At 38.3% G+C, this 26,529-nt stretch overlaps 1 protein-coding gene across 1 annotated transcript in view; it reads right to left on the bottom strand.

The window, feature by feature from the left end:
- The window catches only part of ANKFN1 (ankyrin repeat and fibronectin type III domain containing 1), a 67,981-nt gene extending 41,916 nt beyond the window's left edge, over positions 1 to 26,065 (bottom strand). Inside the window, exons 1-4 of the mRNA XM_026099072.2 lie at positions 25,871 to 26,065; positions 18,837 to 19,047; positions 14,084 to 14,278; positions 12,503 to 12,616 (exon numbers count right to left, since the gene is read on the bottom strand). Of these exons, the coding sequence (XP_025954857.1) occupies positions 12,503 to 12,616; positions 14,084 to 14,278; positions 18,837 to 19,047; positions 25,871 to 26,056 (706 nt within the window). The 5' untranslated portion in view covers positions 26,057 to 26,065. The remainder of the gene's footprint in view (positions 1 to 12,502; positions 12,617 to 14,083; positions 14,279 to 18,836; positions 19,048 to 25,870) is intronic.
- Positions 26,066 to 26,529: the final 464 nt, after the last annotated feature.

The raw sequence follows: 26,529 nt of genomic DNA, 5'->3' as shown, positions 1-26,529 counted from the left end.
TTCCTAAAGAAACTGATAACAAATTAGATTTTTTTTGCTTACTTTTGTTTTTAACTGACCTTTTTTCCCATCATTTTACTGCTTCCACTGAGAAGTGGATGACATGGTATCGCTTAAAAAAAAACATACAAGTGCAAATTGACTTAAGTCATTTACCAATTATTAAATTTACATTACCTGTTATTCACTGCCAGATTTTAGCTTTCTATCATAATGGTTGTCTAAAAATAAAACTCTACTATACTCATTTATCAGATTTTAATCTTTTTAGAAAGATGTGAATACCAGTGTCCCTATTTTACAGATGGGAAACTGAAGGCAAGGAGAAACAGCCCCTGAACAGGCTGTTTCTCCTTGCCTTCAGGCCCCAAAAGAACAAGAGACAAACTCCTGTGACCTATGCTATATCCCTATTTATTAGGCCAGTGTTGCTAACAATTTCTGGATATGTAGGATGTACATAGCTCATTCTGGTACCTGTAGAAAACTACATATCCATGGTCTTATCCTTGCAATGAACCTAGATCTAAAAATGATGTCACTTTGTGCATGAGCAACCCAGCATGAAAGCATTGATAAATCTTTGCTCACTTTTCAAGAGTGTGAACTCTGGGAGAGACTGCTCTGGTAGTAAAACAAAAATATCAACTGTCTGTGTAATTCTAAAGCTCTTGGCACTTTAAGAAAGAACAAAAGGCAGGCTACCTTCAGCATTTTAGAAGTTGAATATAAAAATGCTCAAGTATAAAAACTTGAAGATGTAGAAGGTCCTTTATAAGAGCCCAGGAACAAGAGCTGGTCTTGTAGACTGCACCAACTGTGCTGTAAAGGACCTGAAAGCTGTTGGGTGAATTAAGGATGGAGCATGTTCCAGTCCTGTTCTGAACACCCGAAAGGCCTGCTTTGTCTTGAACACTGAATGTCTTCGCTGTTGCGGGTTTCCATCTGACACTTCACGTTATGTCAGAGCAAGGGTTTTTTTTGTGTTTAATATATTGGTGACTATGTGTTTTAATGAAGGTGCCCTGTATTCCAGACCTAGCAAATGCACGATGTGTTGCTGCGGTCGCCAAGATAAGTAGTAATTTTTAAATAAACAGCAGTATAAACAGTTACATAAAACTCATGTAAATTGCTGGCACATAATTTTAGACTGGCTTCAGTTATGTAACTAACTTCTGGCCAAGTTTTTTTTTTTATTCTCAATTCATGCACTTAAAAATAAAGGGACAAGCTTCTTTTCACCTGTTTCTTTTCCACTCGCTATCTTTCTGGTATACTGAGCACACCTTCAACATCTCATCAGAGAGACAGATGGACAGACAAGAAACAAAGTGAAAGTACAAAACATCTCCTGACCTTATTGTAGATCCATTCAGCAAAGGGGCATCTTCCCCTAAGTAAATAGCCCAAGCCACAGCAGAATTTGTCAGTTCTCTTGGCATTTGTTTTTACTTGCACTTCAATTATTTCCTGAATTGCTGTGTAGATTAATTAGATCGAGGTACATGACTTATGTTGCCAAGTTGATGGGGACTACTAAACAGTGTACTGAGCTGGGGTTCTGGGTTTGATTCTTGCATTTGCTATGGACTTGCTGTGTGACCTTGGGCAAAACATTGTGCCACTACAGCTTTTAACCCAGACTCTTCAGGAGCAAGGATTCTCTCTTTCCCTTCCTCCCTGTGTCCAGGGCCTAGGCTCACGGCCACTGTGATCTTAACTAGTGTTTCCAAGGACCTTCAAACAAATAATAATTACGTGTTTGACAGCTTCCTTTGAAATGTAAAACTGAGAGTGAGAGCCCTAAAACCAGAAACCCCTTTAAAACATCTTTTTCTGTCTGCTGATCTTTAAAAAATAATTACAATAATTTACACTCAGTGTCTTAGCAGCTTGATTCAAGGACATTGAGCGCTGTCATTTGTGTGAATAAAGGTAAGATGAAGGTTCCTAAATACAGATTTAGAAGTATAACTCTAGTGAAGAGAGGTCCTACAAAGCTGGCCACCTGCATAATATGATACTAATTAACAATTAATATAATTGTAGAAGCCGCTAAACTTCAGACTTGACAAGACTTCAGGGCAATCAGTACCAGACAGAACAGGCTTACAGACCTTGCTTACATTGGAGAATTTTCTCTCATTATCACAAACTGAACTAACAAACTTCTCTTCCAGTAGTTCAACTCATAGGACAGACAGTATGAGGTTTTTGGGTAGTTCCCCCTGTGTCAGCAATGGCACAATACATTTCAGACAAGGGTTTCAAAATGAATTGAGCCTCAGATGCTCCCTGTGTGGTAGTATAATCCTGTTTGTTACAACTGTGGTCTCTAAGGAGTTGAGTGACTTGCCATGGCGCTCTCAGTGAGCTACCTTTGCATAACAGAGTTGAATGCAGTAGTCCCGGTTCATACCATCTTCTCCAGTTACTGGGTAGTAATATCTAAGTTAGACAACAGCTCTTCCTCTCGCTTTTCTTTATGTCCTGAAGCCATGATAAGAATGAGCACATACCACAGACAGATGCCTTTATGCATACAATCAAATGTGCAAATTACGATCATTAATTACAAACAAGAAGGAACTTGGAAAATTCCTGATTTCATCAAACTACTATACCACTCCCTTTATTATTTCATTCTGACAGTTTTCAGGAATATAGAGAACAATTACTGCATGACTGGATGGGCATACTCCCATCCACTGCTGTCTAGTGGTTCAAGACCTAGATGACAAGTCAGTCCTGGTTTCTAATTATACAATATCCACCATTTCCTGAGGTCAGCACGACTGTGTAGAAGAAAGATAAACAGGAATTGGCACAGTGTCTCAGGTGGCAAAGATAACAATAGCTGATTCTGCAGCACTCAAATAGCAGTCAGCTGTAAGAGGAAAATTGAGGTTTTCTTTCATCCCAGTATCACCTATACTAAATCACTGCATAGCCCGTTTTAGAACACTGTATTAACAAAAGCTGAACAGGTTTCCCTAAGGACACTGTTGCCAAATCTTGGTCTATGGATTACTGTTTCTCTGAAAGAAACATTTTGTAATTCAGACTACTAAGTCCTTTCTTAATTCAGCTGAGAAGGGACAGGTAAAGGCAGCTAGGAGAAATCAGTTTGTTGGTGCACACAGCATCATCATCTCAGATGGAGAACAGAGCTGACTGAATACTGCAAACAAGCTCTGCATTCATTCATTCAATTTTTGCAGATTTGGGTTCTGGCTCTGTTAACATCTCTCATGTTTGGAAATTCTCCAAAGAATGATAGCAGAAAGACAAGTCATACCAGCTGCACGGACTACTCGTAGAGACCCCAGCATGGTGCCTCCACGGGGAAAAAAAAAGGGTTTGGCACTGAGAAGTCTGTATGTGTTCCCATTTTTCACATGAAGCTTTTGATCCATCCATAAATGCAGGCTAACTCAGAACGTCCAGAGTCAGAGGCATTTTGCTTGATGAGAGTGTAGACAGGGACAATATGATACAAGCCACAACGTTCAGCAAAGGGACAGGTGAACTCTTCATTTGTTTGTTTGGAGACTGGAATTTACTACAGTGCCTAAGGGATTTAGGCATATCACTGTGCAAGCACAGAAGTTAAAACAATGCAGTCATGGCCTGGTACTACGACTTCTAGGTACTACACAAATTAAAAACTGAGCTCCTACCTGTCTTAAATACCAGCCTTCTTTATTTTGGATCTTATCTATTATTTCAGTTGTTTCTGTAAACTTATTCAAGGCTCTTCATACTGGAACAGTAGAAACATTAATAAGGCTGAAGAGAAATGAAGAAAAGGGGCGAACCCCTGTGTCCACCTGAAGTAAATAAAGCGTTACTGTGTTTTAGTATGAAAGCAGTATGGCTCACTATGCCTAGAGAGCATATCTTCATTTGAAACGTCCAGAGGTATGGGTATAAAGTTACTACTAGTTTTTGAGAATTTTTAAATATTCAAATATTTTATTTATTTGCAGTAAAGCTTCTTCCCAAACAGTTGTGGGCGCTCCTTTACCTTTTATGCCTGCTAATAATAACAGATGAAGTTAAATCACCTTTTCTGTGATATCATTTCTGGATGTTCCTTTGACTGAAGCCAGAAAAATCAAGGCATAAAATAGATTATTATAGGTGGCATTATAACAGCAGGCTTGGTACCAAACAAACATCTTTGCTTGATCATGGTTTCGCTAGTTCATTTGATGGCAGATACATATCATATACATGACATATCATTTCTTATTGCTTTGCAATAAAATTCTCACCAACAGAAAAATAGGACAAGGATTGACTGTTTTCTCTGAAGTATTTCATTAGCGTTGTCCAAGTGCTAACAATTCTTTATCTGTTGGTAGTGAGGTCAGTTACTGCAGTGGAAGAAGGAAGTATTTTGCTTTTTGTTAGTATGAATGAAATTTTTTTACTAACATTTATAAATAATTAAGAAAACATGCTGTGGGGTGCATATTGCCTTCCAGTGTAGGCCAGTGGTTAAAAAGCTAATGTGGAACTCTACATTATAATACCATAAACCCAGTCTTGTGAAAAGGAAAGCAGGAGAAAATACATGTTAGAACTGTGAAAGGGGACTGCAGAATAAATGAAGCTCTCACAAGAAGGCTAGAAAGGTATAACAGGCTCAGGCTACAACTTTGCAAATTTCCACTCCCAGTGGGTAATTTTTACTCATATAATCTGTGTAACCAAAGCCAGTGGGGAAGCTTATGAAAGTAAGGACTACTCATTTGTGTGAAGCATGCATGGGTTAGGCTCAGCTTCTTCCCAAAACATAATACATTAAAATCCGATTAAAAATGAGCAGTTGGGAAAACGCAAACAAAAAAAAGTCATTTATCAAAATGTACAAGACATTCATGAAGTGGAACACTGCACAGCAGTGTCAACAAAGAAAGAAAATACACAAATCTGTATTCAATTAACCTATTTAATGGGATTCCAGTGCTTTTCCTTTGGTTCTCTTGTAATCTTTTTTTAAAGAGGGCCTTATCTGAATAGATGCTAATTGATTACATTTAAGGTATTTGTTTCTTTCTAAACTAATACCTACAGTAATTTGAAGTGCTTTCACCTCTCCATAACACTGCAGCCAGTTGTCATGGGCAAAACAGCCTTGATTTGGGGAATTTTTACTTAAATTAATTTACTGCCAGTAAACACAAACTTCTAATCACTGATCAGGTATTGAGAAGAAAGAAAACAAACAATTAAACAAACACTTAAGTAAACACCTTTCCTCTCCCCTTCCCAGGCTCAGCTTAAGCCAAACACCTATCCTCCCTCTTTCACAGTCTCTACTTCCCCTGTTTTCACCACAGGTTATGCTCAGTCCTTCCCAATTCCTTTGGGGAGGCAATAGGCAGCACAGGAGGTTGGGGTGTCACCTGCCACTCCTCCATGCTTCTTGCTGGCTTCCCTCTGCTCCTCACTGTCCCTGCTCTGGAATTGGTTGCCTGTGGGCTGCAGTCTCTCAAAGGTGCACCCTTGGGCATGGAGCTCCTCCTTCCAAGAGCACTTCCCAGCCCCATGTCTTCTCAAGCATCCTTATGCGTCTTCTCACTTGTCTCCTCCCCTAGTGGCTCCTGCTCTTAAATCTGAACCGGGATGCTGTGGGCTCCTCTGATTTGCTGATTTTTCGGGGCGTGATGCAGTGTTTTCACTGGTTTCAGAGCTGGCTGGGCCTGGCTGTGACCAGCACCTGTCAGTCCCTGGCATCTTCCCACACAAGCACCAGTACAGCCTTGGGCTGCCAAAATCTGCCACCTGTGCCCAACACAGCACTCAGGCATGAGCTAAAGGGGTGCTCATGCATGAACCAATTGGGTGCTCACCCACGAGTTAATAGGGCACTCCTGTGTGAACCAGTTGGGCAGTCATGAGTAAATTAATTGGGTGCTCATGCATAAATTAGTTGGGTACTCATGCATGAACTAACTGGGCACCCATGCATGAATGCAATAAACCCTGCAATTTATGCCCAATATAGCTGGGAAGATCTTGAAGCAGATCTAAGGACCTGATTTCAAATTTGTATTTATTTATCAGTCCTGTGCGTCAGATCTAATCAAGAGAAGAACACCAGGTTCTTGGTGGACAGGTAAACTGACTATGTTTTAGAGCCTCTGCACATGTAAGTGGACAAGGAAAGACCACGATGGACCAGAAAAGACTTCAGAAATAAGGCAGTGAGCAGAGAAACATTACCCCATTCCCTCTGAAGAGATTCTGCTAACAATCTTATTAGTAGCTAACGTTAAGTTTGCAGTGGGGAAGTATTCCCAAACCCATGGATCAAAAGATCTGCTAAAGAAGGATTCTCTTTGGAGACAGAAACAGAAGGTCTTGGGTTCCAGTCCTGTCACTGACTATAAGAAATTCACCTCTTCGATGCCAGTTTCCCTGCCTATAAACTGGAAGCTTTAATGCTTAGCCACATGCAAAGCATTTTAAAAAATGCTTATTAATGCTGTTAAGTCAAAGCAAATGTAAAAGGTAAAGCAATGTCTAAAATTAAGCCACATCATGATATAAGCCTTTTTCTCAGATACACCAAAGACAGACAAAACCAGACCCTAGACGTCTGGGTTTTCTCATAGCCATTCATCTTGAGTTGCTGTTCAAAATTCTTATAAAACACAAAGCAGGAGGAAAGAATGATTGGATTGAATAATGTATGTCTGATCAACTACATTACTTAATTATACCCTCACTTAATATGTAATCCAAGCTCAAAGGTGTCTTTAAATACATAGCAGACTTAACAGAAAATTTAAGAACTTCTATTTTTTAACTTCCAATGCATACTACAGACATTGAAAGGAGTTAGAAATAGAAAGGTTTGCTTTAACATTTAAACATTTCTGTACTTGCTATGCATAAAAATAGAAGTCAAATTGCACAGTCCTGCTAGCTACCAAAATGTAATGTGCAAATAAAGTGCCCAGGAGACCTAATAAAATGCCATAAATGAACTACTGTAAAAAATATCAGACCACACCTATTCAGCAGGATAAATTCAAATGTCTTACAAAGAAATGTATTCTCTTTTCTTTTTATGGAGTAAAGAACTGATTTGGGGAAAGAAAGAATGAGTTTCAAAATATACATAGAAACTTTGACTAATAAGTGAAAAAGGTTTCAAGATCAATTTGAATGCAGAGTGCTACTTAATTCCACTACAAACCGGAACAGGATCAGGCTGTGACATAGCATCTACTCTATACGGATGTACAGATATTAATGTTAAAGCAGCACAGTTTCATACATAACATTCACTTCCACAAGCATTCACTTCCATAACCAGGGTTCTTCCAGAAAACAAACAAAGCTCAGGCTTGCTATTTTCTACTCTGAGTGACACTGCAACGTGAACAGTCACCAAGAAAGTAGAAAAAAAGATGGAGTGGATGTATCTCATATTTTACACACACACATATACATATGCGCACGCGCGCACACACACACACACACACACGCTTACAAATAAATAAAAAAATATGCAGAAGTATTTCCTTTGTGTAAACTCTACCTGACGGACTAGCTAAACCTGTGTGGAGCCAAACCCACACAGTGCTGGTCCTGCCCATGCCATACCGGAAGGATCACTGCAGGAAGCCTGCTACAGAAGAATCCAAACTCAGTCAAACATGGCAAGTCTGCTACGGATAAACAAATCAAATACACAATTACAAAACTTGTAAGAAGTGTGTGTCTGTGTGCGTGCGTGTGTGTACACAGGGATAATGAGAAGCCCATATAGATTTGTGAGATTATTTGGTTGCAGAAGGATTATTCATGTGAGTAAAATATGCAGAATCATACAAAATTCCTAGACAGTTTTTATAAAATTCTTGAGGCTTTTCACACAGAAATTTTCAATGAAAGATTTCCACTGACACAGTGAGATGTCAATTGATAATCTCAGACAATGATTTTCTTGAGCTACAGAACATATAATACATAGGCCCACCTTGGCAAACTTCGTCATCCTGTGAGCTTGGATGCTTTAATGAAAAGGCAGCTCAGTACACCAAACCTAGTCCGTTCCTTTGGCTGAGACTTCCAGTGATAACACCAAATTGCGCCAGCTCTCCTGGACAAATCTACTTGCTTATAACTGACACGTTCCATCCAGGCCACCAAACCTTCCATCAGATAGCAACATATCTTGGCTACTGCACATCTGACAAGGGCTGAATCAATGATTTAAAAACAATTTAAATTATTCTAATGCAAAAATTTTGAAAAGAACCACAAATTGGCTAGGAGGAAGGGAGGCAGCAAGCGATTTTTCTGTCAAAAATGGAGCAACACCTAACTCTCTTTCCTGATCTAAGGTAAGCTGGCTGACTTTTTTTTTTTTTTAAGAGCTACATTGACATACAAAATGAAAAACCTTCTCTCCATCCAACAGAAATCCTAGAAGGCAGTTGGGCAATCCTGACAAACATAAAATATTCTGCTACAATACTGAACAAGCAAAAAAGGTAACAAGGACTAAAGTGGCCTAGGCAACTTAGCATTGCTATCTGGAAAATAACACAGCATCTGAGTCCACAGCGACATTTGAATGGAAAGTAGATCAGCTCTGTCTGCCACATAAACAAGACTCAGATTTTTTTCTCTCTTTCTCTCTCTTCAAACACAAATAGCTCCAGTCTCTTAAATAAATTAGCTTAACTTGGATTACAGAAGCTGCCTCAATTTTTCTCCAAAAAGGGATATAGATGTTTGTTCAGAAAATTGTAAATAAAGTATAAATGCAGATTTTCCATTGCACGGTGGTCCTGCTCAGTAGGTAATGTTCAGCACGGTGTCCATTTTTCCTCCTTATCCTATACTTGGGGATTAGAGCACTATTATGACTACTACTGATGGGAAATAGATGAAAAATATCATGCAATAAGAGGAGGTTAAACTATACTTATTCATCGTAGAAGCAAAACAATAATCAGGTTTAAAATGAGCAGAAAATAAGTGTAATTTTTTCTTTGAACCAAACTGATTTCTCTGGGTGTGTGTTGTGTGCTATATGTGAACCTCATCAGAAAGGCTAACTGGTGAAAGACAGTAATTCTTAAAAGCCCTACAAGCACCTACTACCCAGCTCCAATGGGACCGCTCCTAGAAGTTAAGTGGTGCCTATCTGGATTATGATGCTGCTGTGATTTTTTGCATCAAGGTAGTTACAGTAGTGTAGCTTTGGGGTAAAAAAACATCATGCAGTAATAACATGACAGTATGTATAAAATGTTCTATAATAAGGTTCACCTTAGTTTCAAACTGTGGCAAGATATTTTGTATATTAGTGTAGAACATTTTGATTGTGGTTTCAAAGACATAAAATCAAGGCAGGTCCTAAGTATTTCCATGATGGGGTGTACAGTTTGACTTCAGGGCATGATTAGCCAAGGACAGGGGCTTTTCTTCTCAGTATTACAGTGAAGCTTCCCATCCTTCCTAAAACTGGCTGGGGTAGAATGTCTCTGGCTTTAAATCTCTCTCTAGTGCAGAAAAGATTATTACTATTATTATTGATTTATGTCATTCCTGTCTGCTTCCAACCTCAAAACACTTTACTAAGTTACAATATACATAGGAATAATTTCAGTGCAGCCACCACCACACTGTAGCCTTCTCTGTAGGGAAACTGAAGGGAGCCATTAGGATGGTGCCTGCAACATTAAACAACAATCCAGGAGAGGAAGTAAAGAATACGCTGGCTCCTCAAAGCAATGGCTCGACAGACTGCAATCACTGAACTGCCATCCAGCTGGGACACCAAAGTCAATACTCATTCACTGTGTGTGGTTAAAATTAAATCTCCTAATGAAGTGAGATGGTTTTAGTGGTTAGGGAGTGAGTGCAAAGTATTATTCTCCTCTATTATTATTTGTAAATTATACAGTTAACAAGGGAAAGGATCACACACAAGAAAATAGCAAACAGTTAGATAATGTTCCAAGCCCAGTTTGCAAATGACATTTGAGCAAATAAAACTTTGGAAAAACATGTAAAAAAAAGATGACACAGAAAAAAGGAACTGGCAGTTTCTGAACGTTTTTAAGGAACTGAACTAAACTGAACAGAAGTGATGTCAGTTTTTATCCCCTATAATTCAGGTCCAGAGAAAGAACATTATTAGCATTTGTTAATGAGCAGGTATTCCCTAAACACTGCTGCAGGAGCTCCTGAATTTTTCTTCACTAAAAAAAGAAGTACTGGGGAAAAAAACCCTATCAGCTTATTTTTGGCCCTGAATTAGCAAAATGCTTAGGTGGTTTTCTGGATTGGGGGTTTATATATGAGATTAAAAACATCCTTAGACAGTGCTATCAAGCTCTTTTCATGGTGAGTAATTGCTAGCTGGTTCTAATCATTCTTGCAAGTGATCATTTGAAAGGTTCATTTTATGACCCCTCAAACTAGGACAAAGGATCTCACTCCATAACGTAATAAACAATTCTACAACCAGTGCTTAATTAATTCCCGAAAGTCACCAAAAGGAGCTATTAATGATCTTTCTTTTTATCCAACCATAAATATACAGGTCTCCCGAGACAAAGGATTTTAAAAGAACATTCTGGCAGGACTGTCAACTTGATAAAGCATAAAATGATCACCAATGAGGATAATTCAAAATGTGATGACACTGCTACCTAGTCTGATTAGAAAGTTAGGTCACATGGGATTAAATTTCTCTTAATGTTGTACTTACCAAAAAGAGAATAGAGCTGGCATGGTACAAAACAGATTCAAACCAAATGTATATGCAAGAGGAGAAAACCACAACCGTTAGAAAATATTTTTTAAAAATCAATTGTATTTGGGGATTTGCTTTACTGTGAAAATATTGATATTTATTACGTATTGTGGACAATGTATCAGGGTTGTACTAAATCTGCTTATTACAAAGAGCAGGCTAGCATTTTCAAGAGAACTTAAGTGTTTTAGGAGCCCAAGTATCATTTGCACGAGTAAATGAGGCAGTAGGAAGCCCTTAAATGAAATTTAGTTTCTCAGCAACCCAACCCATTGTTGAAAATTAGATTTAGGCTCCTAAAGGGCTTTGATGCTTTTCAAAATCACACTTCCTGCAGCACTGCACAGCTGACTAGGTATAATACAGTAATTTACCTTTCTACTGAGGTTATAAACAATGGAATCACTTTGACAGTCTTAGTGATGTCTGGGAGGTTGTGCTTTTTTTTTTTTTTTTTTTTTTTTTTTAACACTATAAAAAAATTTCTGTTGGCCAAACCCAGCTATGATAGGAAGTGGCGGGAGGAGAGAGAGAGAAAATTTGCCTATTCCAAAATAAACTTATGCAGTCCTTTGGGTGCAGATATTAATGGGGCCTGTGCACCTGCATTTTCCACCCTCAAAGGAGCTCCACGAACGACTGGGCACTCCCCTGGACTGGGGCTTTCTGAACGTCCCTGTTGGAGCAATCACTGTGACACACAGACACAGCAAGATGAAACAGACTGCCCCACAACCCAGCCATTATGGTTCTTGCTACTGATATGAAAATCCAAGGTTCAAATACCTCTCCAATGAATTTTTAATTATTAATGCAAACTGGAACAGACACAACAGGAAGACTGAGATAAAAGTAGTAGGAAATCAACTAAGAGGACATTCAGGGTCCCCATTCTTTGCCTCCCCTGGGACAGGCAAAGGTGGCACCAGTTCTTTAGAACAGTGCTTTTATGTGCAAGGAGAATCCAGGGTCCCACTGCAAGATGGAGGCTGCACTTAGCTTGGAAGAACTTACTTTTCCAAACATTTTAGAAAACCTGGAAGTTCCTTTAAACAGGAAATTTTAAAATTTCTCATTTTTGTTCTAACCTGCAATAAAACTTTTTTTTTAAGTTGGAATTTCCTGTGGAACAGAAATTCTGTTTTGAAACCATTTCTATTCAACAGAGCTATTCAGATGGAAGCATTTTCCTATTCATTCCACTTTGCAACTAACTGGTGCCACCCCAAATGTATCGCTCTTCCAGGAATGATGTGGCAGCCCTGGAATGGCTAATTAGTTGGGCTGTATGATGCCGCTGCCAGAAATTTCAGCTTCCAGAGGCATTCCTTTAAGAAATGGTGGTGTGGGTTTGGCATTTACAAAGATACACATGGTTTCAGAAGCCCACAGGCACCAAAAGTTAGCTTGTTTTATAGCTGGCTCATCTCAATCCAGTCACTGAGCTGATGTCCTAACCACAGCGAGTCAAGCAAACTGCTTCAAAACACTCAAGGAGAAAGCTTTTGGTTAACTTATTTTTCTTTTTTGAAAATTTCTTTCTTTGGGGAAAAAAATTTCACTTCTACAGCTACTGACAGGGAAAATAATTAAATTCAAATATGTATTACATTGCAATATACTCTCTTGTAGATAAATATCTCCATCACTTTGCCCTCAAATTTTTGTACATTGTTAAGATAAATGGAAGATGTCTAAAACCAGTACCTTTATATTTGGTCACTACAGCTGAGTTGACACTCAGAGGTTCTTGGAAGGTGACAGTGAGTGATGTACTGCTTGTTACCATGAGACAGACATTGGTTGGCGCCTCAGGGGCTCCTGGGAGAGAAGAGAAAACATCAGCTCTTCAGCACAACAAATCCTATTCAAACAATGTTTCTGTGTCTTCAAAGAACCCACTGAAAATCACCCTGCAATTGTGAGCTTTGGGTTGTAGGTGTTTGTGTTCTCTGCCTTTTGAGCATTTTAATTAGTGCCCCTGCTAACAATATCCTGCAGACACCATTTGTTTCTATCATGGTTTTTGGCTCCTTTTGGTTAAAAATATCTTCCTGCATATATGTAACCCAATAAAACAGATTCATGCTAATTATGTCAATGAAAAGCCCCTATAAATCTCTTGGGGTGGGTAAGAGGGGAGAGAAAGGACAAAACCACAAAGAGCTAATTAAACCTTTATGGTTTCACTAACAAACTCAAATTTATCAAATGACAGAAACCATTTTTACATTATTGTGATTCAGAAATTGCGTATTCCACAAATGTTTCAGTGTAGCAGTTCCAAAATACATTTGTCAGTTGAAGCTTAATGTCTTTTAAAACAAAGCTGAATTCACAGACTATCAATGAGACTCAATTCAGAAATCAAACACAAAATGTCATGACTTACTGCTGGCGTGAATAACAATTTTTTCATTATAATAACTTACAATACTGCTGTATTTGCTGTATTTAATATCTAATAGAAGGAGCACCATATTTGCCTTGAAAAAATTTAGAATACAGTAACCCTGCAAAAATTATTTGTAAGTACATTTACGTAAAGGTGGTTGTAAAAATGTTAATGGCAATGATTGTATTTCACTGAATAGGATACAGTCAAAAGATGTAAATGTGAAACAGTTCAGCCCTGTTTGTTTACTCCTTGCCATGGGTCCAAAATAACTTTTACTTTGGGTACAGACTCACTTGTAGAACGGTTTAAAGTGGTCCAATCTGTGATTGCTCTCATACGTAGATGCCAAAAATAAGATTACATTTTCACAGTTTTTATGTGAAAATTTAAATTCCGTTGTTTGATCAAATATTTAAAATTCCATTCTTCTGAAACAGAAATGTTTAAAGATTTTTTTAAATTCCAACAGAAAAAAGGCCAATGTTCTGTCCCTCTTCCTTCCTAGCCATATATTCCTAATAGTCCTCTTTTAAATTCTGATCACACTAAATGAAATCCAGAAGTAAATAAGAAGAAAAAGAAGCAGGACAGAATGATTAGATCCCAAAAGAAAAGTTTGTAGGGCTCCTCTTATCAGCTTTAAGCAACCTGCTCCTGAAGGAACTGTGTGCTTGCTGCTCTCACATTTTTGGTCCTCTTTTGTTCTAACACCAATTCTCTTCTCGTTATGGGTAATGGCATTTAGCTGTATTTCTCAGTTTTCCCACCTTAACACTGGTCTGCTTCACAGCAGTGTTGCAAATATCAGAACATCTTTGTTCGACAAAGGCAGAGTGTTCTCAGTTGCAGAGTTCCTGTCTTGAACTTCATAATTATTTTCTTCTACTTACTAGCATGCTCGTAGCCTGCCTTCATGCGCTTGTATAGCCTGTATCTCCACTCCCATGCTTTTAGTTGCTTCTCTTTTTCTGTGTTGTCCATACCAAGGCCTTCGTTCATCACTTGTGCAGACAACTCAGTAACTCGCTGCTGTGCTTCCTGGACCAATGTGCTCAGATGTGCTGACCTGCTTTCCATGTTAACAACTAGCAAGAAAAGGGAAAAGTAAATAATTGCTTGATGGACTTAAGTGATAATATTGTGGCCTTAAGCACTCCAGTATAACCCATATAAGGTCAAATCCTTGCAACACTGTCTTCTGGTAGATGTCCTGTAGTCAAACAGATTAGAGCCATGCCAATTTATACCACTTGAGGATCTGGTCACTTGAATAAATCGAGCAAATTTTACTTCCTAGTGTTTCTCACATTCTTAAAAATGTCTTAAATAGACTGAAATAGACTGTTTTAAGTTGATGGAACATTAAGAAAAGAACTAAAACAATAAAACATTTTGGTTTCTATCCAGCCTCTACTTAGCCATAACATCATAAGCTTCCATGGAAAAAAAGAGGCTGGTATTGGTTATAGATAAACACATACAATATATAAATCTCTGTAAGGGAAGAGAGATCTATTTGGCAAACCTAAGAATGAGTGCTGTGCTTAAGGGCCCTGGCCGGGCTTCAATAGATCTCTTTCCAGGTTTTCTTTGTGCCTCAGTCCCCCAGGTACGTATCTATTTAGTCCTCTGACAGTCTTGACAAAAAGTGAACAATTTGACACATGGAGGTTCTGTTTTTCTCCAGTGCACAGAACAATTTCTATTCAACATTTAGCAGTCCCTCCAGTATGCCCATATAAACTGCTGCGTGCTATATAAAGATGAAAATGACAATAACACAGGTTACAAGCTAAAATAGGTTTTGACTTCTGCCCAAGTCCACAGGACTGCCCTCAATTAGCCCCTATGCAGCGTAATATGTAGAATCAATCACTATTTTCAGAACTGCTCTTAGCCTGAGCTTGTTCAAACTATGTACAGGTTAGAAAATAGAACTTGCAAAGCTGCTTAATGTGAGAAGGAATGCAACAACTGATCTGATGTTCAATACACAGGAAACAGCGTACAAGAAAAGGAATTCTGAAGTCACAGAAAATAAATTTTATCTGGTGTCTAGTAATTTTGCAGAAGAGCTCTCAGATACTCTTGATTTAAAAGGCCCCTATTTATCCAAAATGCTTCACTGCCACAAGCCACAACTCATAGCAATGATGGGCAGTTGCTGCATAGGGACAGCCAGCTCCCGGTTTCTCTAAGGTTTTCATGGGAATAGCATGAGTCTTACACAGGCTGCACTGATCATTTTCTTGTATAAGGAAGGAGTAGACATCTATGAAAACATCAAACTGCTGCATAAGAGACCAAGACTCTGACTGGCTTTTAACATCAAAATGTGACATGACAGAAGGTATCTGCTGGGCACATAAGAATGCGTTATTCCCAACCTGGAATCATAGGATTATAGGATAATTCAGGTTGGAAGGGATCTTCTCTAGTCCAACCTCCTGTTCTAAACAGGGTCAGCTATTAGGTCAGACCTGGTTACTAGGGGCTTGATCCAGTCTGGTCTTGTAAACTTTCCAGAAAAAACTCTCAGGCTTTACAGCCATTCTGGACAACTTGTTCCACTGCTTTATTGTCCTTAGGTGAAAGAGTTTTTCCTCTCATCCACTCTGAACCTCTTTTCTTTTCTTTCTTTTTTTTTTATTAACTTATGCCCATTGTCTCTCATCACAGTATCGCAATCAGTTGAACAGAGTCTAAGGATAACCCTGCATACTACTGTGAAAAGTGCCATTGGATCTTTAAAAACCACAGGGGGAGCGCAAAGAATTACTTAACACCTCTGACATCCAAAGAAGTTTTTTTGAAGGAGGTTTGTCTCTAAGATTTTGCTTTCAGCAGCTGGCTTGCTGCCATCCTTCTTGAAGTCTGATCATTCTTCATATGGACATCAGAGACATATGGGCCCAGCTTACTGGAATCTGCTGGTATCCTCAGTACTGGCTGTTTACTGGGAGGCCAAAGGTGATAGGGTTTCCTGGATGCATGCCTACAATAAGCATGCAACACATCTGATAGCACACCAGGACTGAGAAGGGAGATTTTATGGGCCAGAACTTCAGGTGATTATGAATTGGCATTGGTTCAAGTTCCCACTGAGGATCTGGCTGTATCTCTTTAATCAAGATCCACATTTGTCAGGTCTTGGAAACATGTCAAATCAGCCACTGGAAATTTTAATCTTATTTTTATTTGGGTTTGCATGAACAAGCCAAGCCAAGAACATGTGATGAATAACAGTAACTGAAAAGATGGTAACACAGTGGACTTTGACAACAGTGAAAGTTCTCCCTCCTCCCCACTAAGTTAATATTCTAAATGCTGTACTCTCTGATCCTGCTTACTTTGAGTTTAAGAGACGCTAGGTTCCTGATAAGATTTAGCCTGAGCTCCATGTGGAAATGAAGATCATAGTTTCATTTTCTATGGTTTTATCCTCTGTTCTGCCCATTCCAGGCAGCAATCCAGGTGATACAGCTGGAAGCTATCTATCCTCAAGATCCTCTTTTCTATAGCATTATGTTAGCAGCTATACTGAGATTCCAGCTGGATCCCTATGGATAAGATAGTAGAAGAGCAAGAGAAAGACTTCTGTGTGCACTTGGAAAGGGGCTTCACCTTGCAATCTCCCAGATCTATGCGTATGTCCTGTACAGTCACTTACAATCAGATTAAGTGATGCTTGTGTCCTGTCCCAAAATTGAGGTGAGTCAGAATTTTCCCTTGAAAACTCCGCCCCTCCCACACAGCCTGGAGAAGTTTTGCTCAATTACCCACCATAGACAAATGAAAATGCTCCTGCTGAGTGCTGGATCATGCTCTTACAGCCCTGAGATCATATAAACAGAAAGGATTTCATTCTAACAGGGTTGGTTAAGTACAGGAGGCAAAGCAGAAAGACTGGAGAAAATAGAAAGTGACTGCTGTCAGTTCCCCAGGAATGAAGCCAAATACAAACACGGTGCAAACCTTTGTTTTGAGCGCTGAAAATAATTTTTTGCATTTTGCTTTCAAGTAGCAACTTTAAGTCCTTAAGGAAAAAAACAATCATTTGCCTTTTATGGAGAAAGCTTGATCCATTATTTCAATCAGTAATATCAAGATAAGTGAAGTGGAAATTTGGTGGGTATATTTTGAAATGGAAATGAGGTGGTTATATATTCATATTCTCTGTGTTCATAGGCATGTTTGCATTAATTACAGGAAATGAATACTAATTTATGATTGCCCCTGCTCGCCATCAGACTGCATTTATTTACAGATGAGGTCAATGAAAAATTAGTTTAGTCTTTTTTACTGCTGTTTAGAACACTCAAGACTGTGTTTTCCTCTAGATTTGTCATGGTTAATGAATGTTGCTTCAGCAGTCAATCATGTACTCTAAATGCTGTCACACTTTTTTTTAAAGCCTCAGTCATGAACCATGACAGAAAAATAAACAAATAAATATAAAGCTAAAAAACTCTTTTCACTGAGCAGCTACACTATGCAAAAATCTCCAGGGAAGGTTAAAGGAGGCCAGAATAAATGATAATATAAGTGCTGTGGACATAGAAAAGCAATAAAGGTGTACCAACACTGAGGGTCTGGCAAAAAAACTCAACACACACACACGCACATGCACACACACTCTCCAGTGAAAAAACTGGCAATGTTAGTAGCCTCAAGGTGCAATTTCCTGGAGCACTGAGATTGACATGCCAGCACTAAATGTTGTTAATTTAACTAACTTGAAATTAATGGCAGAGTCTGCAGTGGCCGAACCCCTCAAACACAGTCTCATTATGGCCTTGCTGGGAATGTCCTAAATATAGGCATTGACAGTTTAAAACAAATTCGCATAAACTGGTGTATTTTTAGACACAAGTAAGGCGTCAGAGTTTGTGTCACAGTTTACAGTTGATTAATTGGGTTGGTAAGTCACCATCCAACCCACAAATTGTGCATAAAAATGCCCATGAAGGAATACAAAGGATAGTTTTATAACTACAATAAGGAGTTATAAACAATATTGGTATTCCAGTAAAGTGAGAAGGCCTATCTCATGTTAAAGTTTTCACTGGTTCTGTAAGACTTTGAAACTCTCATTTGAGTGAGATTTTGGGTCATACGAAGACTAGGACTGAAGAGTTATGAGCAGGAGTCTGAGGTAATGGAAATGATAAATTTCAACACAAGCTGTTTCCTGAAGGCATCACAGCCAAGATCAAAAGGATAATCAACATAAACTATAGTCAAGATAATCCATTATCCTTTCATTTTTGATGACAAACTCCGTATGCCACCCTACAATCTTTGGATTACTCACTTAGGTCCTGTTCACATATTTTTAAAGATTTCTTCTCAGTACTGATACTAATTCAACTCCCCCAGTGTTAATCAGGTTAGAAGCTCAACCTGATTCATCAGTTGGTATGCCTGGCTTAGGGAACAAAAAATATCTGCTGAGCATGCATCCAACAAGCAGATAGTCCTTCAAATACCCTCCAGCACTGTAGTACTATTGTTGATATAATCATTTTAATGATAAAACCAGTCAAACTTTGTGCATAACATAATTAATTTTCCAAAACAACAGTAAATCTAATCTCCTACTGGCAATTATCTAAGCCAATTCAATTTGTGTTCTTTACTTACAGTGTGGGCTTTCCTTCGCCCCAACCTGTAGAAGGGTCCTAGCAATAGGGACGTTGTTTGTCAAAATGGCAATATCCAAAGGAGTTAATCCCTCACTGTTTGGTGTGTTTAGGTCCAGTTCCTCCGGTGTGTACTGATAGAGAAGAATCTGAACAGCATCCAGATCTTGCTGTTCCACGGCCTCAAACATAGCTTCATTGCACTGGAAGTTCTGTATATTAATAAAAACAGAAATTCGGTACAACTTTTCAAATGTCAGTGTTTTAAAATAAACTGAAAAAATTGTATTTTTTGAGACTGCTATAAAATATTGATCCTTCAGCCCCAGCTTAGGTTCAATCAGAAACATACAAATTATTTTCAGCAAAACACTGCTTGCTCTGCTTCCTGTCTTGTGTGCTTGAACTTAGTTCAGGTTTGTGGGAGGATTGAAATGACATCAAAACCATCCAAAACAAACCTACACTTATCTAGAGATCTGTCCTGAATTCAAACTACATGAATGATATTGTGTATTTTCAGTGTGAAACTGGATGAAAGAATATGATTTTGGCAGAGGTTTGAACTACTGAGCTTTTCAGACCCAAAACTCAGAGTAAAATTCTGGGGAATACAAACTCAGGTGATCAAAATCCAAATCAACGAAGCCATTCTGGCTTCTTCTACAGCTCCAGCATGAGCTAGAAATACCAAATCACTCTAAACACTTCAGTCATTTCTAGGTACTCATATTTTTGCATTTAACTTGTAATTAGAAGCTTTGAAATGTATAGTCCTTAAATAAAAAAATAGAAATGAGACTGAATAAACTGACTGTCCAGTCTGTGTATTCAGAAAAGATACATCTGAACACCAAAGAACATAGACAGATAAGCAAACAAGCAAAGCTGAGAACACAAATTGCACTGACTCTTAAGCAGGAAGAACCACTTTTCCCCACCAATGACAAGGAGATAAATGAAGAACTGTATGATACAAAGAAACCTATCATTTCTTAATTGAGCTGTGGAGAAGCAGGTGCAGGATGCTAGCATGGCCTGCAGGTTTCTGTTACGGAAACATCCTTCTGGAGCCTACAGTAATGACACATTACTTGCCAAGTTTCTTTAAAGTCTTTCCCAGTGTCCCCATTGCCGAAATTACCCAATAGGTTTTTTGTTTCTTTTAAGAATGAATTAGTAGAAGCAAGAGGCTCAGCAAAGCAAGGAGAGCTCAGCATGTGGTCACATAACAGAGCAGAGATCTATGTAGACATACTGTGCCAATGGGCATACTAAAGAAATGCATACACAAGAGAGCAAGTGATACAGATGCATGCTGTAAACTAGCTTCCTGTGTCCCGAAACTCACAGTGGAAGAAACACAGAGGCAATTTTTATAAAATAACATTTATGATATGAAATAAATATTGAATTGAAACCCTAAAACATTCTCTTCTACTGTGATCAGAAGTTAACATTTCAACCACATCAAAACACTTCACTTTCCCCTTTTAAATGGATGTAATTATACTTGGCATACTCTTGCAAAACTTTTGCTCTCAGTGAAACAATACTTTCTCATAGAGCATTGATCTGCTGGAACATCTTTCATCTCCTTCAAAAATGTATAGACTAGCGATTTGCCAGCAGTTCTGAAAACAACAGCAGCAGCCCATGGCAGAGTCCACAGCTACACGTGGAATCTCCATCTGCTCTGCAGGGGCCTTTTTGGATGTGCTTGAAGGTAAAAAGGGTCTTCAGAAATTCTGGGGCCTGACAGATCTTTGGGGCCAAAAAATTTGGAAACTGCTGTTTTTAAGAACTGTTTTATCGCAGATACAATAAATGAATAGGATACAACCAATGAGGCTGTCCCATATTTTCCTAATTTTAAGGTAAAGCTTAAAACAACAGAAAATTTTACTGCAATGCACCAATATTTCCTTTCATTCCAGTAGCTCCACACATCTGCTGTCCTGCTTGTATAACACCTTATTCTGAAATTAGAGATTTCTTTCATTCTGGGGATTCTCCCCTAACCCTTAAGTGATGAAGTGCTCTGAAATGCTTTAGAAATGAATTTTTTATTAATTTTAATTATAAAACATTTTAATTAATGGTATGATTTTGATACATATTAAGTGTCTTCAACCCCCACTCAAATCAATAACACACATTTAACAGCTGTATGTCACTGTATTATGTTCTCAAAATTAACATGAATAGATCATTCATATTCCAGCAAGAGAAAAAAAGCTATGCTCCTTTGAGCTTTGAAACTTTATTATTATGGGTGGAGAACTGCGAACTGATGCACTATTTTTTCATATGAACAATTAGAAAAGCAAAATATGTTCACTTATTCTCCAAAAAAATTTATGTATAACCTAAAAAGCATTAATTTCATCCCAATTTAAATCCATTTCAAATTCTTTCTCTATCAATTTTGGAACTTCCACTATACTGTCATTTTTGAAATAAAGGCCATTTATGATTCAGAAGCACCTCCACATTTATCGACGCAGAAAACAAGCAAAATCATATCACTCTTGTAACTGATCACAGCTAATAAAATCTACTTAACAAAGCATTCATAAAGAGCTTATTACAAAGGGAATCGGTTGAAGTTAACTGAATGACTGTATTAGTTTCAGTTTTTATTAGTTAAGTTCATTTGAGGAAAAACTGGCTAACAGTCTGAGTGCAGAACAACAAGGTAGAGCTGATGATATTAATCAGTGACAAGCTTGTGGTACAGACTCAAGACAGGGAACTAAGTGTTTCTCGGTTTGAATTTCCTCTCCTTCTGTGGCATTGGGTACATACGTAGTTTTCCCCTTTCCGAGATCTGAATAATCATTTTCTTTCAATTGACTTCATGGTATGCGCATAAGGGTTAAATGAATTAGTATTTGTAGAGTGCTACCTAAGAGCTGGATACTATCATTTGGTTTTAATTCAAATTCTGAATGAAACTCAAATCTTACACTGCATCTCAGGAGTTTCTTGCATTGTATAAAAACAGAAAAACTGGAACATAATTAAAAAAGAAGGGCTAAATTCTTCAGAATCAATACTACAGCTGAAAATAACTCAGTTATATGGCTAACAAAAGCATTTGTCACTTTTCAAATATATACATAGACTTTTAACAATAGATTTTACCCACCTGAATGATTATTGTAAAATTCCTCTCAAAACTTTGTTTGAATTGTTATTTTTGGATTCAATTATCAACATTTAGACCTGCCTAGACACCTTTGAAAATGCATCTTTGGATTTTTCTTTGCCAAACTAAATATCTAAAGTATTTCTGAAATTTTGGCCATTGGTAATTTGCTGAACAGAGTCTAAGCACATGCTTAAGTTAGTTCCTCATAAATGTTCTTGCCAGCAAATCTATTGGCAGGAATGTTTCACCAAAAATGCAAAAATAAAAGCAAATTTCTATTTCTTCATTTCATTAGAAATCTGATTGAAAAAGCTGCACTCATTTAAACAAGAAACAGAGCATGAAGTTTATAACTTACTTCATCCAATCCAAACAGTTCTGAGACCAAATTGCAAATATCAGGTTTTCCAAATGAACAATTCAGACACAACCAATAGTCTGAAATATGTTGGCATGTCTAGTAACTTCAAAGAGAGAAAAAACATGGGAATTGTGATATGGCCTTTCTAGCTAGGCATGTACGTAATCCCTCATCCACATAGTAGTACACATCTAACCATAATAGATATATTTCAGTCAAACAACATCCTGGTGAGACAGCAAAATATTTACCACATTTTCAACCATGCCAGTAAATTTCCCCAGTTTGCACTGGAAGTCTGCATTGAGTTCAGCTCTCCAGACCCAGAAAATGTTCTATACTCCAGATCAACTTTTCCCCAACTATTTGCTGGACATCTTTGGATAATTATAGTGTTTTCTGCAAGAAGCTAATCATATGCTATTTAAAGGCAATTTTTAATATTTCAATATTGTTCAGATGTATCCAGCCCAGGAGTATGAAATTCAAACTGCACTTAAGATGATCATATAATATCATTAGACCTACATGTTCAATTTTAGTCTAGCTGGCATTGTCACAAATACTAACAAGAGCCTTCTGATTTCTGTCTTCATTTACACCTACTAGATAATTTTTTTCTGCTGTGAAAAGACAAACCACTGAGTTCTAACAGAAACTCAATCACATTTACATGTGATCAGGCAAAGTTTAGGGGCAATTTTTACATTTCTTTTCCCTTGACTCAGTCCTGCAGCCTCTAATCATTAGCTTTCAGACAGCTGTGCTATGTGATTAATTTATTTAGGTGTTACACTGGTGCACAAATGTATATACTGAAAAGGACTACAGTATTGCTTTGCTGTAAGTAATAACCGTGTTCCAGTAAGTGATTCAGTTGCTGGAGTGTTTAGAAATGCAATCTTATGTAGCTTAATTAAAATGAAGTACCCCTTTCAAGATATTTGCTCTAGGTTAGCCTGAAAAAGTCTACTATGCGCTACTGGAGTTGGAAAAAATGTTAAAGCAGTTTCTGCAAAGACTTGTTTTGATAAACATTAGTTCAAGAATAAAGCTATTTTGGGATATTGCTATGTCTGCAGCAAGACAACAATTTACTGAATGGAAAGTGTTGCACAGCAAGAGAGAATGGAAAGAAAACTCTTCGCTAGCCAAAGCTGAAAGAAAACAAATTTTAACAAATGTTGTTCACTTGTCTGGAGACTCGATTTTAGTCACAGAATTAGCTCAGTACCACAGAAACTCAAAGATTACAAGATGCATCAACTAGCAACTTGACCTGTCATATCTCTACCCCTTCACTGATTGTTTCCATGCTATTTACTTCTACGGAAAACTGTGAAAACAACAGGCAACTGGAAGATGGGACGGAACAGGATCCAAAGTCTGATGAGTTCAATGGGAGTCTTTTCATTGACTGCTGTGGACACCGGCTCAGGCCCCAGACTAGTAATACTTAGAGGTACCTATGCTCACAGTAGGCCAGGAGTGACAAAAGCTGTATCACTCTCATCATTGTGTAGCAGGTTGAGGGGAAATGAAGTCTATATTCCATTAAATCACCATCCACGTGACAGTGTACAATTGATTCTCCTCATCATGACTGCTGATTGAACAGGTGACAAACATTCCCACACCTCTAGCAGATTCTGGCAGATCTGAGCTGAAAAGAGAGAGAAGTGAGACTGCAAGCAATTAGCTCTGCAGATAGCAGAGGACTGGAGCCTCATGAGCAGCGACCTGCTGCTCAGCCTTTGGGGTATGATCATTTGCAGTTTCTCTTCTCATCAGTAAAGCACGACAGGAGATCCCATATTCGAAGGAATATCTGAGAAACACTGGTCAGAAGGTAGGTTAACAGTGGCACTCATTCAGTCTACATGTCAGCCTGCTCTGGTACAGTCCCCAGGACTGGTTTATACTCCTTTTTTCACTTTCATAGTCACACAGAAAATTGGAATTGAAAGGAAAAAGGCAAGAAAAGATGGTGGCTGAAACAAACTGACCCAAGAGATCATTTTTCATAGTTCACACTTAAACAGAAGCCCAAATTCAAATGATCCGCAAACTGAAAGTGCCTGGAAACCCACTGCCTCTAAAGCGCAGCTGTTGCCTGCTACACAAAGGCTGTTCTCCAACTACCAAGCCTGACTTGAGTTTCAGGCTTCTCCTTCAGTAAAACAAGCTCTATTGGCTCCAGCAGAGGTGACAGGAAGGAGCCATGATCCCATGTTTCCTTTGGATCACAATGCTTCTTCACAGGAGAAAGACAACAGCCCTTTGACTTTCCAATGCATCAGAGCTACATTTCAGCTTATCGCTTCCATGGGCCATGCCTGGGTCCTCTCAATTCATGAAAGGAGTGATCCTCTCTGTCGGTTAGGATCATTTTGAATTGATTTTTAAATTCGTTTCAGTTCCTGCCTTGATGCATATAATGTCTCATACCTAATACAGATTTGTGAGTGTGAAAACTAGACTGTGCTGCGTCTTCTAGCATAATGTAGTATTTTCATCATCTGGCCCAACCATGTTCAGCTTAGTCCTGCACTGTGCCGAATATCTGCTTTAGTGCAGCAGAGTAATGGTTTCAACAGGTATCTCCTGGCATAGTAGCAGACACTGTCATAAGCCATTGCTCTTCATAAGTGGAGAGGAACTCTTTTCCTCAAAATAACTCAGAGAAGTTGAAAGATATGTCTTTTCTTCCTACCTATGGAAATAGCAGATTCATTTTGTTATGACAGTATCAGCAGCAGGTTCATCTTTCTCCAGCAAACAGACCAGATTCTGTTGTGCACTGAGGTTATACTGTGCTATTCTTTCAGGGACATAGCTCATTCTTCAAAATGTATGTGCTGGAGGTTGTGTAACTTTACCAGCACAGGCATAAATAGGAGCACTTGTGAGTGTTATGTCCAGCAGGTACTTGCACGCTTTCCTATACCAGCACTAGAATGCTTGGCTGTAATGACATGTTCTGCAACTAGGGCAGAGTACCCAGACCAAACTGCTTCATGTATCATCCCCTTTTCCATTGTTTTACCTAGTGCCCATCACCACAGTACGTGACCAACCTTGCATTTATCTGTCATATCACGAGTCCTATTTGCTCCGTTGTTCAGAAAAACTGGAATTTATATTAAATACGTATTCAGTTTTCTCAAAGTTTTTTTTCTTCATGTCTTATGGAGGCAAGCATTTTTATATTTTTTATCCAGATTTTATTACATTTATGCTAAGTCAACATCTTTCTTCCCCCAAAAAGCATCATTGCTGTAAAGTAGCTTTTATTTAGCCTTCAAGAAGATCAGACATTACTAAACGTAATGTTAATTACTCTGTGCCTTGACACAGGACCATTCACAGTTGTAAGCTTGGGAATAAGAGGGTACATGATTGGTCAGGGAACAGGCGAAGTGAGATGATGAAAATATGGATTAAAAGCAAACTGATTAGGGAGACAGGGCAAAATTAGTAAGATAGTAAACTGGCAATTTGATAAATATTAAGTAATTACCATTGAAGTCTTACGGAGACTGAGCCGGTCTGATCGGGCTCTGAAATATGCTTCATCAAAGGATGTATGACTCCCCTTCAGCTTTTCTGACAGGTTCCGATATAACCGCTTTGCAGCATTTGGAGAAGATGGCCCACTGTTCTTTTTAGTCTGGAGAAGACTTAAATTATGCATTTGCTGTGTCATTTTCACTTAGTGTTTCTAGAAGAAAAACAACAAGGCTGTTTAACAAACTTTTCCTACTCTGACAATTGTGGCATTGAAACAAGCATTGCAAGACTTCTAAGGCAAAATGCACTTTCCCAAACACAGTTTTTGTTCGGACTGTTAAGAACACTTAAAAGCGCATTTTGGAGCCTCCTTCATGGTAAATTGCTATTTATGGGATTAGTCCACTGGTAACTATGAAGAGGGAAGACTAAGGATGGAAAAACATAAGGGATCACTTTAGAAATAATTGACAATTAGTGTAAGGAGAAGGGGTTACATTTAGTGAGAGAAGTGAAGAACTTCTGATAGACCAAGTTCTGGTAATACGGGTATCAAAAAAAGCCTTTGTAAATATTTCTATAAACTTTGGATAACATGTACATAATTTGAATCTGAATTTTGCCAGAACATTGGTTTCTTAAAACAAAACTGAAGAGATGGAGAGGAAA

The sequence above is a fragment of the Dromaius novaehollandiae genome, chromosome 18, assembly GCF_036370855.1.
Source record: "Dromaius novaehollandiae isolate bDroNov1 chromosome 18, bDroNov1.hap1, whole genome shotgun sequence".
Lineage (NCBI taxonomy): Eukaryota > Metazoa > Chordata > Aves > Casuariiformes > Dromaiidae > Dromaius > Dromaius novaehollandiae.
The sequence above is the reverse complement of the archived record's forward strand: the minus strand, read 5'-3'. Positions and strand labels throughout refer to the sequence as shown.